The sequence below is a fragment of the Nelumbo nucifera genome, chromosome 1, assembly GCF_055504915.1.
Source record: "Nelumbo nucifera cultivar China Antique chromosome 1, China Antique-T2T, whole genome shotgun sequence".
Taxonomy (NCBI): domain Eukaryota; kingdom Viridiplantae; phylum Streptophyta; class Magnoliopsida; order Proteales; family Nelumbonaceae; genus Nelumbo; species Nelumbo nucifera.
This window is the reverse complement of record NC_142649.1, coordinates 59,488,635-59,505,570: the sequence shown is the minus strand read 5'-3', so window position 1 is coordinate 59,505,570 and position 16,936 is coordinate 59,488,635. Positions and strand designations below refer to the sequence as shown.

The 16,936-nt window shown below is 38.0% G+C and overlaps 1 protein-coding gene across 2 annotated transcripts; it reads left to right on the top strand.

The window, feature by feature from the left end:
• Window positions 1-4,511: 4,511 nt before the first annotated feature.
• Window positions 4,512-15,670, top strand: LOC104588684 (zinc finger protein CONSTANS-LIKE 9). Of its 2 annotated transcripts, XM_088898075.1 has the most exons (7): window positions 4,512-4,786; window positions 4,906-5,820; window positions 6,091-6,855; window positions 10,791-11,018; window positions 14,406-14,716; window positions 14,875-15,006; window positions 15,090-15,670. In XM_088898075.1, exons 3-6 carry the CDS (start codon window positions 6,268-6,270, stop codon window positions 15,002-15,004), a joined length of 1,257 nt encoding a protein of 418 aa, XP_088754201.1. In that variant the 5' UTR covers window positions 4,512-4,786; window positions 4,906-5,820; window positions 6,091-6,267; the 3' UTR covers window positions 15,005-15,006; window positions 15,090-15,670. The 2 variants fall into 2 exon arrangements, with proteins under 2 accessions (XP_088754201.1, XP_010245014.1); XM_010246712.3 differs by lacking the exon at window positions 4,906-5,820.
• Window positions 15,671-16,936: the final 1,266 nt, after the last annotated feature.

Genomic DNA, 16,936 nt, shown 5'->3' with positions numbered 1-16,936 from the left:
GAAATCAGTTTTAACTTCGAGCCTTAAGATGAAGGTGTAAATGGTATCGAATTTGGGTGATCTTGGTGTCATCGGATTTGGATTTTTAGGCTCTACATACCTATGGTGTTGGATCCTAAAGTTCAATTTTTTTTTTAAAAATTCCAAAAATGCCCCCAGGTTCATTGAGGTTAGTTGAAGCATGCTTGAAGCTTGAAGCACTAGAAAAGAACGAATGGCTCAAAAATGAGGTGCCTACTGATAACTCTGCATTTTGATGCCTTAAGGGCATCAATTCAAGGGTATTTTCGGCCTTAGAGTAGTCAAATTGTGTCCTTTTCCTAGTTAATTTCAATGTTGTGACCTCTGAGGGTCTTTATGCAAATTCTGTGCAAAACTGGGAAGGTTTCATGGTTGAATTGTCATTTTTGGGAAGCTGGTGTGGAGTCCAGCTGAGAAAGGGGTGTTTTTGTGAAAAACTGAAAGCAGAAGGGCACCTCCTAGCTGCTAAACCTAGTTTGGCGCCCCTCCTACTATATTAGCATGCTCCCCACGCCTTAGCAAACCCTAAGGCGCCTTTTAACCCATTCTTTTCACTCTTAACAAACCCTAGCCGCCCCTAATTGCTAAATCCTCACCTTTCATCCCTTCTAATCTCCACCATCCATTCTAGGGCACTATCTTTTTAGCATTCTAACCCTAGGAGCCACCTAACTTCTAATCTTCACCATTTAGCCTTTAGCCATTAAATCTCAACAACCTTACATAATATTGGGTGCCTTCTCCTTTTCTTCTCAGCCTTAGGATCACCCTAGAACTATCCTAACCCTTCATTCTAAACCCTAGGGCACCCATATTTTTGCTAAAACCCAACTGCCACCCCCCTCTTTCTCTCTAATCCCAGTTGTATTCACCCTTCTCTATAAAAAGGACCCAAGGGCTCTTAAGAAAGGGTTGGATTCTGCCCTCAGGTAAGATGGAAGGTTGATCTTGAGAAGTTCAAGAGTAGAGGAAGAGGAGGATGCCCAGGCAAGAGGAGGGGTTCCTACTTGTAGTTTGCCAACACCACTAGTGCCACCTCTGGAATCGGATCCTAACCACTTTTACTTTATTTTAGTTTTAATTTTTTGTTCTTTCAATTCCAATTTTGTTATTTACTTTGTGTAGTTTATTTTCATTCCATTTGATCTTCATTTTATTTTCTACAGATTTGCAATTCGGAGTGATCCGGAGATTGCTACCTCTGATCGGATTACAGATTTTTATTTCGTTTCTTTTGTTAAATTATTTCTGTATTTATTTATGTTTCTGCACTTTTAACTTTCAGTATTGTTCGAATTCTATATTTTTCTCAGTTTAATTAATTAATTTTTATATTTTTGCACTTCCCTCTTGTGTTCTCTTGTTCGGATTTGAGTGTATATTAACTTTTCCCTCGCTTCCCTGTGGATACGACCCGTTTTCATCCCTTTATTGCGTTAGTATTTGTTTGAGAATCGAAAAATTTTATAAATATTAAACTGGTATTTCAAAGTGCTTAACGACATGCTTCGGATCACACCACCTACACCCCTACCCTGGCTGCAAACTTGTCTTGACTATATTATGCAACATATTATATATTACATAATATAAAATAGTTCTAGGTTGGTTTGAAAAAAATATAAAAATAAGTTTTTAAGTATACAAGTAGGAATGACTAGGGTGGAGCGGGGTAAATTTGAGGATCCCTGTTCCTCATGGGGATGGGGTGGGATTAGGATTTCTAGCTCTGTAGGGGTTCGAGGTGGGGCATTTGAGTTTGGGTTTGGGGATGGAGCAGGCAAAACCTAGCTCCGCTCCACCCCGTTGCCATTCATATAAAACAATAAGGAAGGCACATTTGGAGATGCATAGATCTTGAAAAGTTACTCAATATGAAACAAGATCACTACAAAATCTTGAGTGTGTAACCACCCGTGATCAATTGTTGAACCACTTAGGTCAAACGGTTTTGACCAAATAATAGTTTTGATGCCAATTGGACCCAAAATCTTGACCGAGAGGCAGTTCGGACGTTCTAACCAGCATGGTCCACATTGGGTTGAAAACACTACTCCGTGTGACAAATTACTTCTTATGAACTAATGAACCTTGCAAGGAAACCATTAGGGTTGCAACTTGGGTGGATCTAGCCCAAGCTTGGACTAAACCTAGCCTACAATTTTAGATGGGTTGGGCTTGGGTTTTCGATCTTTGGGCTAGTCCGAGCCTAGGCCCAAAAGTTTGTTTGTTTTTTTTTTTGTTTTTAATTTTTCAAGTTGGGTTAAGTAGCTTGAGGCCGATCTAAACCCAACATGACTATATACCTACATACAAAAATATGTAAATACATATTTTCATGTAGTGACATATTGAGGACCTTTAATTAGTGGGGGCATGCATTATTCATAATATATGTATGGCCTTCAAATGGTAGTTACATCCACTAGAGAAACAAAAAACAAAACTCATATCAAATAATTTATGATCCATAAAATTGGTTATTATTTAGAAAAAAAATTTGATTTAATCTATGAGTTAAATAATAAATGTATATTTCAAAATTATTTCATTTTTGGTCGGTCTTAAATTATGTATTTCATTTTTATTTCTTAATTATGATTTTGTTTTTGAGTCAGTTTTAAAATATATGGGTTTATATTGTTAAAAATATTGACATAGATCTAATTAGTAGTATTTACTAATGAAAAATAAATTAAATATAAGATTTAATAAGAGAAAATGAGAGTTAATACCTTAAGTATAAGACTTAATGAGAAAGAATTAAATGAAATGGAAAGTAATAATTGAAGTTACATTTTCAACCCTTATAATTAGAGATAGACTAAATACACAAATATGGACATTTTAGTAGCCATTAAAGGTACAATAAAATGATTTTTATACCCTTTCTCAAATAAAAAATAAAGAATAATTTTAATAAAAAAAACTTTCATTATTTATAGGGGAGCTGGGAATAAATACATTTGAGAAAATAATTTCCCAATTCTGATGTGGACTGAACACTAAAAATCCTTTTGTTTTAAGATCTCTATTTTTTTATTAGAAGATATTTCCGATGCACTGCTACAAGAGCTATGAGGACTGTTTAAGCTCAAGCACATGACCGGGATGATATTTGCCCACGTTTAATTGGATACATTGCATGTAGACCTGTTCATGGGCCGGAACGGGCCGGGCTCGGGCTGGGCTTTGACTCTTTATTAACAGAAAACTGTTAAGCCCGAGCCCGAGCCCGGCCCGACCAACGGGCCTACAAATTTGGGCCCGAGCCCGGCCCTGATGAAAAGCCCGAAGCTCGAGCCCGAGCCCGAAGCCCGATCTAATAAAAGAAATTCAAAATTTTCTGACATTTTCTATTTTAATTTAAATGTTTTTTCCCCTATTTAAATGAACAATGGATCTACAAGTGAATCAATGACCTCAAATCAAAAAATTTATTCAAATAGACATCACATAGGGTTTTTACTTAGGTTTAACTATAGGTTGGGCCGGATTTACTTAAGTTTAACTATAAATCGGGCCGGGTCGGGCTCGGGCCGGGCTATTTTAGCAAAGCCCGAGCCCGGCTCGAATTTTATGCGGGCCGGGCTTTTTGGCCCAAGGTTAAGCCCGCGGGCCAAAAATCCTGTTCAAGCCCGTCCGGGAGTCGGGCCGGGCCGGGCCGGCCCGTCGGGCCACCCGGCCCATGAACAGGTCTAATTGCATGGGATGGGAGTCATGGGACATGGGAGTAGGACATAACCAGCAGATCCAAGATTGCGGGGGAGGCTGGGTCTCCGGGTGGGCTGTGGCCCTGTGGGCTCGGGGCCCTGTCCAACAGAGCCCGGGCCAGGGCCAGACCACCAACCGGCCGGCCCTCGTTCATCCCTAATTTCCATAGACCGGCAATACTATACACTGTACAGTGTATTCTGGGGACAAGTGGCCAAATAAAGGTAAAAAGCGCAAAAAGGGCAAAACGTGGGATTTGGAGGCGGTCTCATTTCATCTCATATGCATTTGTTTTTCCAAAACCAGGGGTAGGCAGGCTAATTTCTAATATAATAAATATTAAATAATAGTTTCCCATCGATGACGATGACACGCTCGCAAGTCAGTCAGTCTCTCCGTGTCCGTGGGTGGGGATCTGCTACCAACAAACACTCCATACATTTTCCAACAAACCCATTCATCAGTGTATAGTATATCTATGGGAAAATGTTCCCAATGTACGGCTGCAGTGGTTAATTGGGATTTGTTGGGAGCGGAAGGTTGGTAGCAGGTGTGAACTCTCGCTGCGTTGGTTTCCGTGGTGGCCTGTGTTGTGTTGTGAATAACTTAAAATATAATATTTACTTACAAAAAAACGCTTATCCGGAAGAATAAAAGAAGAAAATTAATCTCAAGTGGTGTGGCCTGTGTTGTGACTTGTGACTCGCTTTTCCTATTATTTTATTTCCAACAAAGGGAAAAAGGGAAGGGGGGGCCTAAAGTAAAGTAAAGCCTAACTTTACAGGAAGAAAAAGGTGGGCCTTGCCTGCTTGTACTTCTATCCCAAGTTCCTCCACCACGACACACCACACCACACCAGACCCCCGAGAATCTCTGGACGATTTCTTCTTCTTCTTCTTCTTCTTCTTCTTCCATTAGGGTTTTATGCAAAAATTCTTTGCAACAAAGCTTCGTAACCCTCCGAGCTCCTGTTCTCCCCATTCTGTTCCCGTCATTGCAGGTGTTTCTCTCTGTTTTCGTTCCAATCTCACGCTTTGGCTTCTCTTTTAAGGTAATTCTCTCAATTCTAGTATTGTTTTTTACATTTTCGATATTCTTCGTTTTTTCTTCAATTTTTAGAACGGAGTTGACGGTTTCTTTTTTCAATTTTTTTTTTTTTTTTAAATTAAGGAGTTCGAATTCTCATCGGCACATAATTCGTTTCTTTGTTTCATCCGATTTTTGGTTTGTTCGATGACGAGGAAACCGTGTGACAAGTTGTTGTTTCATTTTTGAGGTGTGCGGTGTACCGTGCACATTTTTCTTGGGAAACTATTTCGGAGTTTCAGGCTAACAGTTTCTCTGCTTGTTGTATTTATGATTTACTGGAATTACTGAAGGAGGAGATTCTGATGTAAGCTTTCTCGAGAAGTTGTTGATCAACTGTGATGGTTTTCTCGTGATCTGAGGGAATTCTGTTAAACCTCAAGTTTTCAAGTATGAATTTTGATAGGTCAACAATGTAAACTATGTAGTTGAAGTCCTTGTCGGCTTTTTTTCTTTTTCTTGTTTGAGTTTTTCAGTTTCAGGGTGGCTTTGAACCGTCAGCTTGTGTGCAATATCTAATCTTTTGTTCTTATGATAAACAATTAAAGAAGAGCTTTTGAGGGAGAAATTTTCAGTTTCCTTACATTTAAGAAAGAATCCATTAATTAAATTCTTCCTTTTTTTTTTTTTCGTTTTGAGAAGAACCGGATCTCTTTTATCCTTTATTCCCAGTATTCTTGTATATTTGGTTTAAAAATTTCTATCGGGGTAAGAGAAGGGAATGGTTGCGTTTAAATACAATTGTTCGAAGATCTTGACTTCCATCGAGTCTTTTATAAATAGCAGTTTTCTGGTCTATTTTTCTCTCTCGTCTCCTCCTCCAACTACCTTTCCTTTTTATGTTAAGAAAGATTCTTGTTTGTACCCTCTCCCCCATTTCTAAGATCGATGATGCTCGACAAATTTTTATACAAATTTTTTTCGAAGCATTCATGAACTTTGTTAATGGGTAAAGATAATGCGTGACTGCATGTATCATATCAATACAACTTCTCTGAGGTTAGTTCATTTGCCATTTTCTTGGTCGGAGTGTTTGGTAACATTTTTTGGAGTGTTGTTGCCTGGAAAAGTGTGTAGACAACAATTTTCTCTTAACATAGATGAAAATAGTCATCAATCAATCTTTGTTTTTTGTACCTCCTTTTAAACAATAAAATATAACTCTACAACTGTAAATTGTCAGCATTTAAAGTTTCATCCTCTTGTTTTTGTTCTTTATACTGATACCATTTTCTTTTGTTTTCTGCAAACTGTTTTCTCTTGTTACAGGGTTATTACTAAATTTAGAAGGTTGTAGACAAATTCAGCAGGATTGTGGTTCTTTCAGACAGCCTATTTCAGTGAAATAGTTATTATCCTGGTAACACACTTTTTGAAGTGTAGACCCTATTCAGGCTTCCCCTTTGGTTGGTTAGCTCTGTTCCCAGGGAAAGGAGTCACTGAAACATGGGTCAGCTTTGCGATTTCTGTGGGGAACAAAGATCCATGGTATACTGCAGATCTGATGCTGCTTGCTTATGCTTGTCCTGTGATCGAAATGTTCATTCTGCCAATGCCTTATCAAGACGTCATTCAAGGACTCTATTGTGTGAAAGATGCAATTCCCAGTCTGCCATAGTTAGATGTGTTGAAGAGAAAATCTCACTTTGCCAAAGTTGTGATTGGAATGGGCATGGGAGCTCTACCTTGGGTTCAGCACATAAAAGGCAAACAATCAACTGTTACTCTGGCTGTCCTTCAGCAGCAGAGCTTTCTAGGATCTGGTCATCTATCATTGATTCCCCTTCTATAGACAATTCTAACTGCGAGCAAGAATTGGGTTTAATGAGCATTGATGACAACAGTATCAGTAACCGTTGGGGGCCTCCTGAAGATAACAGCATGATAGACCTTTCTGGTGACAATATACTGAATGAGCTGGAAAATATGGATAAATTTGGAATTTTGATGGGATCATCTTCAGTGCCTGCTCTAAACCCCATTCCTTATGATGTAGATCAGCTGGCTGGTTCCATGGATTCAACCACACCAAAGGTGATTTACAGCTTTGGAATATCTATTATCTAAAAGGTGCAACAACTTTGGAATTTGGAGGCCTCAGGTCCCAAAACATGTGCTGCATGGACAATCGAACTTTTACATACAGATGTGCATTGCAGACATCCTGTGGAATGGGGCCCATTATTCAATTGGTTCAACATGAGAGGTTTCCCATGCTAAATTTTTGGGACTGATTGGATATCCATATCTTTTCCTAGAATTTTTTTTTTGGATTGTTCTATGTTTTCCTGTTCTCTCCCTAAATTATCCTATCGATTAAATGCTTACGTTTATATACTTTTACTTGTTTAAGACATAATGGACTTTACATGGGGAAATCTCTTCCTCAATGAAATTCTTTTTCCTCCTCATGAGTGGTATTTTACTGTGTTTTCATTAAATGATTTGGACAGCCCTTTCCATGCATGTGAAACTGCATTATACTTAGGGTCTTACCTAGATTTACTCTTTTTCATAATGCAATGCATGCCGATGTTGTTGCTTCTTTGCAACTGCATTCACAGCACAGAAACCAATATCATTCAGACTTCTGAATGACATTTGAATAAAAAGCTAGTTGGTGTTTAACTATGATATTTCAACAACTAAAAGCTTAGCTTAACGAAACAATGCTACTAGGTGTCACTATTGGCATGTGGATAAATGGCTACTTGGTACTTTTGTTGAGACACAAATAAAGGAAATACAAGTGTACAAGAAAAGGCCACTCCAGCCTTTATAGAATGTAACTAACAGCCAACCACTAGAACAAACTAACTAACAAACTGGACAAGTGGAGAGGCGGGTATAACAGAATTGTAATAGTAGTATATAAATAAGGAAAGGAAGCTAGGAGGGGATTATCGATTTGGGAATACAATCTCTCTTTCTCTCTCTCTCTATCTATCTCTCTCTCTCTCTCTCTCATTTAGGAGGCAGGCTCCCTCGAAAGAATCCCTGAGTTAGGCAGTTCCTAACAAGTTGGTATCAGAGCCAAGATGCCAAGCACAAGGTCATCTGCAATGGAGAACAGAGTCAACAACATGGAAGGAGATATGCAAAGAATATCGGCTGACGTCAAAGAAATCAAAGAAAGCTTTGCATCCTTGCTTGAACAACTGGCATAGGCACCACCTGCGCCGAATCCGGAAGAGTGCAATGACACCAATCATTGAAGCGGATCAAGAATAGCAAGAATCGAGTTTCCCATCTTTGCAGGGGGAGATCCCACATCCTGTCTTCTGCGAACAGAAAGATACTTTGATTACCATGACATACAGGGACCTGATCGTGTCTCATTAGCTTCTGCACACCTGGAAGGAGACGCGATCGTCTGGTACCAGTGGTACCGGCGACGGCACCCAAGAGCCACATGGGCAGATTTCATCGACGCCTTAACCATGCGATTTGGAGTCTCGGCCTTTGAGAACTATGATGAAAGCCTCGCTAAGCTACGACATACCGGCTTTGTCCAAGATTATCAGATGGCGTTCGAAAGATTAGCTGTGCGTGTGCAAGGTTGGCCAGAAAGCGCACTTGTTGGCAGTTTTGTTGGTGGACTCAGGGAAGAATTGCGACTGGAGGTAAAAGCCATGCAGCCCACCACCGTTCTTGAAGCAGTAGCATTAGCTCGACTACATGAAGACAAACTGAATCGGGCAAGAAGGATTAATCAACCTCTAGGAGCTGTGATCATAACAGGTATATCAAACCCAGAACCAGGTATCTTGGGTAAACCGGAGCCCAGATCAGGAGTAGGAATCACAGGCAAGGACGCCAACTCTGGTTCAGGCCCCGGCTCAGCCAAGAGGTTAACCTGGGCTGAGATGCAAGCCCGTCGGGAAAAGGGCCTTTGTTATGCATGTGAAGACAAATTCGGGCCAGGCCATCGCTGTAAGATCCTTCAAGTTTTCTTCCTTCAACCTGAAACCGAATATGTCGAGAAATCAACAGACATTGAAGAGCCAATTGACAACCAAGAATGGAGGCAATGGACAAAGGAATACCCGGAAGTATCCCTGCAAGCCTTGATCGGTCTTGCTTCTTCTCAAACTATGAGAGTAACCGGACTGGTACAAGGGCGCCATGTGTCAGTTCTGATAGATAGTGACAGCACTCTCAATTTCATTACCTAAACATTGGTCAGACAACTAGGGATTCCGGTCCAACCATGTACAGCCTTCCGGGTGCACGTAGCTAATGGGAGCAAACTGGTGTGCGATAATACGTGCACAGAATTAAAGATGAAGATACAAGGACATGAGTTCGAGGTAGATCTACACCCCCTGGAAATCAGTGGAGCGGATGTAGTTCTCGGAGTCCAATGGTTAAGACAACTAGGGCCGGTGATATGTGATTGGGCTCGCCTCACCATGGATTTTCAAGTGGGCAGCTCACAGGTGCATATTCAAGGGCAGCTGTCCAAGGGTCCAGGACCCATTAGTCTCGCCTCCCTAAGGAAACAGGCAGTAGACCCAACCCACATCATATTAATGCAGATAGACTCCCACGGGAACAACTCCATTCTAGCCCAAGGAAGCAGATCCGAAGAAGGCCGCACACAACTACAGCAGCTACTTCAGAAGTTCTTAGTGATTTTCCAAGAACCTAAGGAACAGATTTCAGGTGGATACGCAAAGGGAATCACATTGAACCAGAGGCATTGGTGGTATGGTCAGGTCTCCCAATTGAGGTTGCAACTCGGGAACCTTACTTGGATTTACAGAATAGATTTCCACATCTTGACCTTGAGGGCAAGGTCGCTTTCAAGGGAGGAGGGACTGTTGAGACACAAATAAAAGGAATACAAGTGTACAAGAAAAAGGCCACGCCAGCCTTTAAAGAATGTAACTAACAGCCAACCACTAGAACAAACAAACTAACAAACTGGACAAGTGGAGAGGCGGGTATAACAGAATTGTAACAGCAGTATATAAATAAGGAAAGGAAGCTAGGAGGGGATTATCAATTTGGGAATACAATCTCTCTTTCTCTCTCTCTCTCTCTATCTATCTCTTTCTCTCTCTCTCATTCAGGAGGCAGGCTCCCTCGGAAGAGTCCCTGGGTTAGGCAGTTCCTAACAACTTTATTATGATATTTGAACAAGTAAAGCTTGATTTAAAAGAAAAGAGCCATCGAATATCCAATTATTGAAATATAACACCATCTCCTAGCAAGTAAGTTGAATATTCCCTACAATGTAACAAGGACACTCCATTTTTGAAATTAGATGATGTCTGATATCCATGTGCCAGAAAATAACTGCTTTATTTAGGTGGACAATTATATACTGCATGTCTCTAATTTTTAACAATTTTTGTGCTTTTAATGTTTTAAATAAACCAACTTACTACGTTTTTATGCTGCATACATGCAAACAAAATTGTTTTAATAAGGTTTCTCATAATATATCAATACATTGCACATGTGGTCAGATTTTACATTCTATTTAGACTGTACTTGTGAGTCAATTTCACAGGCACTACTTCCATTTCCTATCTCAGTCACTTTCTGAAGAAGAATCTCCTGAAGCCCAAAATATTAATTTTGTTGACAATTCTTGTGCACTTACAGTTATTTAAAATTTTAAGAATTGAACTTAACCTGGAGTAGCTTCCATCCAGATTTTGCAATGGGCATCTTACATGCTGTGGAGTGGCTTGTTGCTAAACCTGTGATCATGTTTTACAGTTGGCTTTATCTCTTTTATGCTACAAGGTTATGATAGCTTCCTTTTTCTGTACATGGTTAAGGTAAATGTGTGTGCAAAATTCTTATGAATTTATCTTTATTGCATAGAATGATGACTCGGTTTAGTAAATGAGACAAAAAGTAGGGAATAATCTAGTTACCTTCCAATTGTACTCAAAAAAGTTTTATATCCCTGTTTTTCTTAAGTAAATGTGGAAATCCTTCTCCTATCCTTGCAGCTAAGCTGTCCTGGAACAAAGGACCTAGGACTTGGTGAAGGTGATGATCTTTGTGAAGATTTCAGTGTCTCTGATGTTGACTTAAATTTCGAGAACTATGAAGAGCTTTTTGGCATATCCCAAAATCAATCAGAGCAGCTCTTTGAAAATGGCGGGCTTGACAATCTGTTTGGAATAAAGGACATTTCTGGTGCTGATTCCAACTATCAAGATGATTTTGTAGCAGAGGTTCTCTCCACAACCCATTCTTCTATAGTATTGCATTTTTTCTTCTTGTATACTGTTATTTATTATGACTGTTGTTGTTTGTAAAGGAGCTTCAAAATTATTGGGTGCATATCAGGTTCCATGCTTTCTTGACAGTTAAGTATGTCAATAGTGTGGTACATGTCAGGTCCATCTTGACTTGACTGGACTAGACCCTGACTCTACTCAATGGAGCAGGGTGGGGTCTTTTTTGACGAAAAGACACCTGGGGGTGGGTGGCTGGGTAAGATAATATAGTGCATATAGATCTAAAGAAGATATTTAGCAAGGTCTGCACATGTAATCTAAATTTAACCTGAACCTTGACAACTCCTCCGCTAACCTGAACCTGAATATGGATGTATCAGATAGGGGCACAGCTAGGTGTATTGTAAAAATGAAAATAACACATTGATTAGATTATACTGTTTTTATTTAGAAACTTTAGGTAGGTTCGGACATTCCATTGGATCTTTTTCTTGTAGCTTAAGATATTTTCTTAAGAAAACATTGACTGAACTTGTTTCTAGAGGTTGAGATCTTTTTATTGTATCTATTTCACAATACATTATTAATCAAATTCAAACTAAGAAATTGATGGTGAGCCATGAAAGCATGAATTGACAAATAACTTGAGGTCAAAATGGATAAATCTAAACCTGAAACTCTAATGGATGCATATTCTGAGTTGTTTGGGCACTAAATATTTGCAGTGAAAAGTAACTTTTTCATCTCCACAAAACCCCAAGAAAGAAAACCAGTAATTTAGAAGCAGATTAGTCAAATGTGGGATTTTTGTATTTTTTGTATTTATGGATATTAGGGTCATTGTCTTAAATCTTCAGTTGCTATTTCTGATTATTTGAGTCACTACTAGTCTTTTAGTAAGACTAGGGGTTGGTTTTACATACTACATGAGTTAGTTTCCCTAAATCCTAATTGGATATTAAGAGTCATATGTGGCGTTTGGTAAAACTGAACTCTGATCTCTGAGAAAGCAAAACAGATTTGAGTGTGGCTTCAGACTTTGAATATCAGTAAGTTAGAGTTTGTTTCTTTGCTTTTGTATCCTCTAAATGTAATAGAACTGTGTGAATATATCTAAATGTAATAATATCTGAAAAGAGATTGCTTTACATATTTATTCTTAAAAAGTTTTCTTTTTTCTTTTTTTTTGTGGATGATAAATAAAATGCTTTACTAGTAGCCCTGTGCCAGAAAACAAAGAGAAAAGTAAAGGAGATATGGCAAGCGACGAGAGAGAGAGAGAGAGAGAGAGAGAGAGAGAGAGAGAGAGAGAGAGAGAGAGAGAGCCAATACTTCAGCTCTAAGCGAGTCCCCCAAACCTATTGGACCAGAATACAAAGCTAGGGTTTTTCCTTCCACATCTCTAAACACACCCCCTATTCCAGAAGGTCCGGGGTTCCCAATAGAGCTGCCATCAAAGTTCAGTTTGACATTACACTGCATAGGAGGGGACCAAACTGCTTGTATGGTAGGTGATGAAGTAGAAGACCTTGCTAAAATACTCCAGCCTCTAAACAAATCGTCTATAGAGACATCCTTGAACAGTTCAAGAGTTTTTAGCCAATGTACTGCCTTGATGGTGATCCCTTCAATAACTTCGGGAGCTGATTTTTCTTTCCCTTGGAAAATCCTATTATTTCTCTCTTCCCACACAGCCCACAAGATAGTTGCCCTTGTTATTCTCCACATCACCCTTCCTTTCTTCTTTGGTTGTCGGAAAAAGCTAGGGTGAAATAAATCCGCTACGCTTGTGGGAGGAGTCCACCTATAATTAAAGAGAGAGGAGAACCAATCCCAATTAGAGCACTAAAAGGACAAGAAATTAATAGGTGATTCATGGTCTCACCATTCCTCAAGCAAAGGCTACAGACATGGGGTGACAGCACAAATTTGGTCTCTTTCTTTGAAGCACTTCCAAGGTATTTATTTTTTGGAGAACCACTTCCCAACAAAAAGCCCTTACTTTTGGGGTGACTGGAGTGCTTCAAACTTCTTTAACAGGAAAGGAAGAAAAGCTAATATTACGTTTTCTGGGTGACATTTATGAGACTTTTTCCTTAAGTTGTATCCATGGCCAAATTGGGATAATACTTGGAACTTTATTTTGATTGGTAACATATCAAATGCATGGTAATATTTTAGGCCTGATGCATGACTTTCATTTTATGACATGCAAGCCAGAAAAGGAGGAAACTACAAAGCTTCCTCTAATTATTATTAGATATAGCTCTGGTGACACATCATGCTTTGTTGGTTGCAGATTGGACATCTTGCCAGAAGATTGTATTTATAAGATCAATGTTCAAGGAACAGAGACTTGATTTTAGCTAATAACTTTGTTTTTAGACTTTTAGTGGTAAAGAGTATCATTAAAAAGGGCATGAAACAGCAAAAAAAAAAGGTTTTATTTTTAACTACAACCCTCCCACTGTTTGAACTTAGTCAACTCTTCAAGTCCACTGACTTGGTAACATTGCCTTGTGAATAGTACTAACAAAATGTTTAAACTATACAGTTAAGACTTGGTAGGTGCATTCTTGCATACTTTTTTTGTCATATGTACATTTTCAGTCACAGATAAGTAATTATACAGGAGATGTTGAAATTACTATGACAGGAGTCTAAATTAATTGAATTGATTGAATTAGCATTCAGTTGGGTACAAACATGACTGAAATTTATAGAAGGGTTACTGCAACTTGGTAGCACTGGTTAGTAGCCCCCAATCCTTCCATAGCTATAGACTTAATTCTAGAAAAAAATCATCCCATTTACAAGTGCAAGAGACATATTGAAGTAATTCTAGCCTTTGTTCTTTTTCTCTTTCCATATTCTCTAACTTAGATTTTTATTATGCATAATTATAGCCTTCTTTAGTTGCTAACTTGATTTAAAATTGCTTTATTAAATACTTATTATTATAGTGACTTTTTAAACATTGAAACTAATATATTTAACATACCATTATATTTTATATATGATGATTTGCTATATTTTGAAGGAAGCTTAATGTTATTAATAAAGAGAGTTGTTATTTTTATTTTAAATTTAGAAGGATGGTGATTGGTATATGACACTTGGTGACTAAGCACTTCACTGTCGCCTAGAATTGCCTATAATGTCATAACAACTATGATAATAATGTTTTTGAGAAGATTAGATTTCTACTTCTCGGGTCTAATTTATAGTTTGCAAACAGGGTTAGTGCAATTTATCATCTTTTAGAATATAAAAAGAAATAGGCAATCATGTCATGGAAACTAATAATGGATTAGCACTGTTTATGAGATGGTATTAAATGTAAAATGAACTTATGGAATGGACATCTATGTTCTTTCCCAGGGGATGTCAGTTGGAAAGATACAGGCAATGCAGCCTACTTGCAGCAATGCGGCATCTGCTGATTCCATGATGAGTGCAAAAACTGAACCAAACCTTTATTATCCACCTAGGCAAGCTCATTCTGGACTCTCAATTTCATTTTCTGGCATGACTGGAGAAAGTAGTGGTGGAGACTACCAAGATTGTGGAGTGTCCCCAGCACTTCTTATGGGTGAGCCACCATGGCATCCTCCTTGCGCTGAGAATTCATTTCCATCAACTAGCAGAGACAGTGCTGTCATGCGCTATAAGGCAAAGAAGAAGATACGGCAGTAAGTGTTGTAAATAGGGCTTAATTTTCATGCATATGTTTTCTTGTTTGGTAAAATTTGGTTTAGAATTTATACACATTTTCTATGGAACAAGAACATAGGTACAAAAAAATCAAGTATATGAAGAGATAGATATTTCATGAATCTCTGTCAAACAGGTTTGAGAAGAAAATAAGGTATGCTTCTCGCAAGGCAAGGGCTGATGTAAGAAGGCGTGTGAAGGGGCGATTTGTTAAGGCTGGTGATGCATATGATTACGACCCACTATGCCAAACCAGAAGCTACTAAGAGTACATATCAAACCATACCCTGAAAGAAAGAGATACCGATCCCCCCTGGCTTTATGTAATGACGAATTGTTTTGTTGTCACAGGTCGAGGTGGTGAGATAATAAACAGGCGGATGTTAATGACGGGCTTTGAAACTAAGAGATAAATAAGTTTCAGCCTTTCATCACGAGCCAGTGGCAATGTTTATTCTGACAAAAGACACTGAAACTGCTCTTGCTTCTATACGACTTGAAATCTAAGGGTTGTAATTACCTTTTTTCCCCAATGTTTTCCTTCTTCTCGTCACTTCAAATTGGCCAGGATTTCGGCTGTTACTCCATAGCAAGATGTGTGACGGTACCTCGGCTGCGGGTTTTCATGGTTATTTTATTTTATTTATTTATTATTATCTGAGATATGTAGCACAGGATCTTCTATATATGTCATTGAAGGCGAAAGACAGATTTTGTTTTTATCATTTCATGCGAGGGGGACCATGTAGATATTACTGTAAAGAGGGAGGAAAGAAAGAGGACAAACTGGTTTTGTAACTTTTTGGTTTTAACTGGGAGTTCAAACTGGTTTTGTAGCTTTTTGGTCTTAAGTTTTAATTGGGAGTTCAGGACCTTGAAGGAAGGGGCCCTGAATATATAGGATTCCTAAAATTTAGGTTTCCTTCTTTTGCCATGTTTATCCAGGTAAATGCAAATGCAGTTAAGACTTTCCCAGGTAAATGCAGTTAATTTATCAAAAAAAAAAAAAAAGTTCTTTTGCACTAACCACTTCTTTTTGATATCACTTTTACTATGGGTTGTGTTGCTGGTAGGGGCATTTTAATTCTACATCTGAAAGTGTAATAATTATATTAAGAGGGGTATATTGGTATTGGTGAATTTTTCTTTCCTCTGAACTTTTGAGTGTAATAATTACATTAAGAGGGGTATATTGATATTAATGAATTTTTCTTTTCTTTGGACTCCGAATGTAGAGAATCTTGTTCTGAATTTTAAATTTTGAAAATTATCAAATATTCATTTTGACCCTATATATGAGAGTTTTTGTTTATCTTTTTGGGGGTATCATTGGAAAACAAAAAGTTGTATGATTACACTTTAAGGAATAAGAAATGAGAGGAAACAAATACTCAATTTTATCTTAAAGTTAAAAGATTCCTCTTAAGAGATAGAGTTAAGATGAAATGAATAAAACTTGATTTATACACTTGTGAAAAGGATGACACTTGTTGGGGGAGGGGGAGAGAGAAGTTTAAAAATTTATCCAAGGTAAGATGCATTTTCGTTGACCCTTACAGTCTGCAAAAGAATGCAGGTTGGCTAACTTCCCCCCTCTTTTATGGTGCAAAAGAACATGGCCTTATTGTTTGTGTGTATTTGCCAAATACCAATGGCTTTCAATTTCCCTTGTTTGCAATTACAACTGTATCTAAAATGTAGGCAAAATTTATGATGCAAGTATTATACTTTAAAGCATTTAATATGGACCAACGATAAAAGATCACGTCACAATTGACTTCTTTAATGTTGTTAAAGTTAGATTATAAATACACCTTATTAAATCTTTAAAGAATATATCTTGTGAAATGTGAATAAATGAAAGTATACCATGTGAAGTTGAATATTTCTTTAATGTTGTTAAACAATTAAAGTCAGATAGTAAATACATTTTATGAAATATTTAAAATAAACTTGTCAAATATGAACCAATGAAAAATAGACCATCTGAAGTTTTTTAAGGTGATTGATTGAAATCTTGATCTAATGTGCAATAAATATTGATAAATGCATCTTAATTGAACTCAATATTATATCTTTAGCAATCTACGCATTTTCTTTGTGAAGATTGACAGGAAGCTATAATGGATAACTACATGCCTAAATGTTTGAACGTTTAAAAACAAGTGATGTGAGATGCCACTTTAATAAAGCGAAAG

Excerpts from the sequence above, each read along its gene's own strand:
- LOC104588684 (XM_010246712.3), top strand. The coding sequence starts at position 6,268 with ATGGGTCAGCTTTGCGATTTCTGTGGGGAACAAAGATCCATGGTATAC. Across the intron at positions 6,856-10,790 it reads TGGATTCAACCACACCAAAG|CTAAGCTGTCCTGGAACAAA; the intron begins GTGATTTACAGC and ends CTATCCTTGCAG. Across the intron at positions 14,717-14,874 it reads GCAAAGAAGAAGATACGGCA|GTTTGAGAAGAAAATAAGGT; the intron begins GTAAGTGTTGTA and ends TCTGTCAAACAG.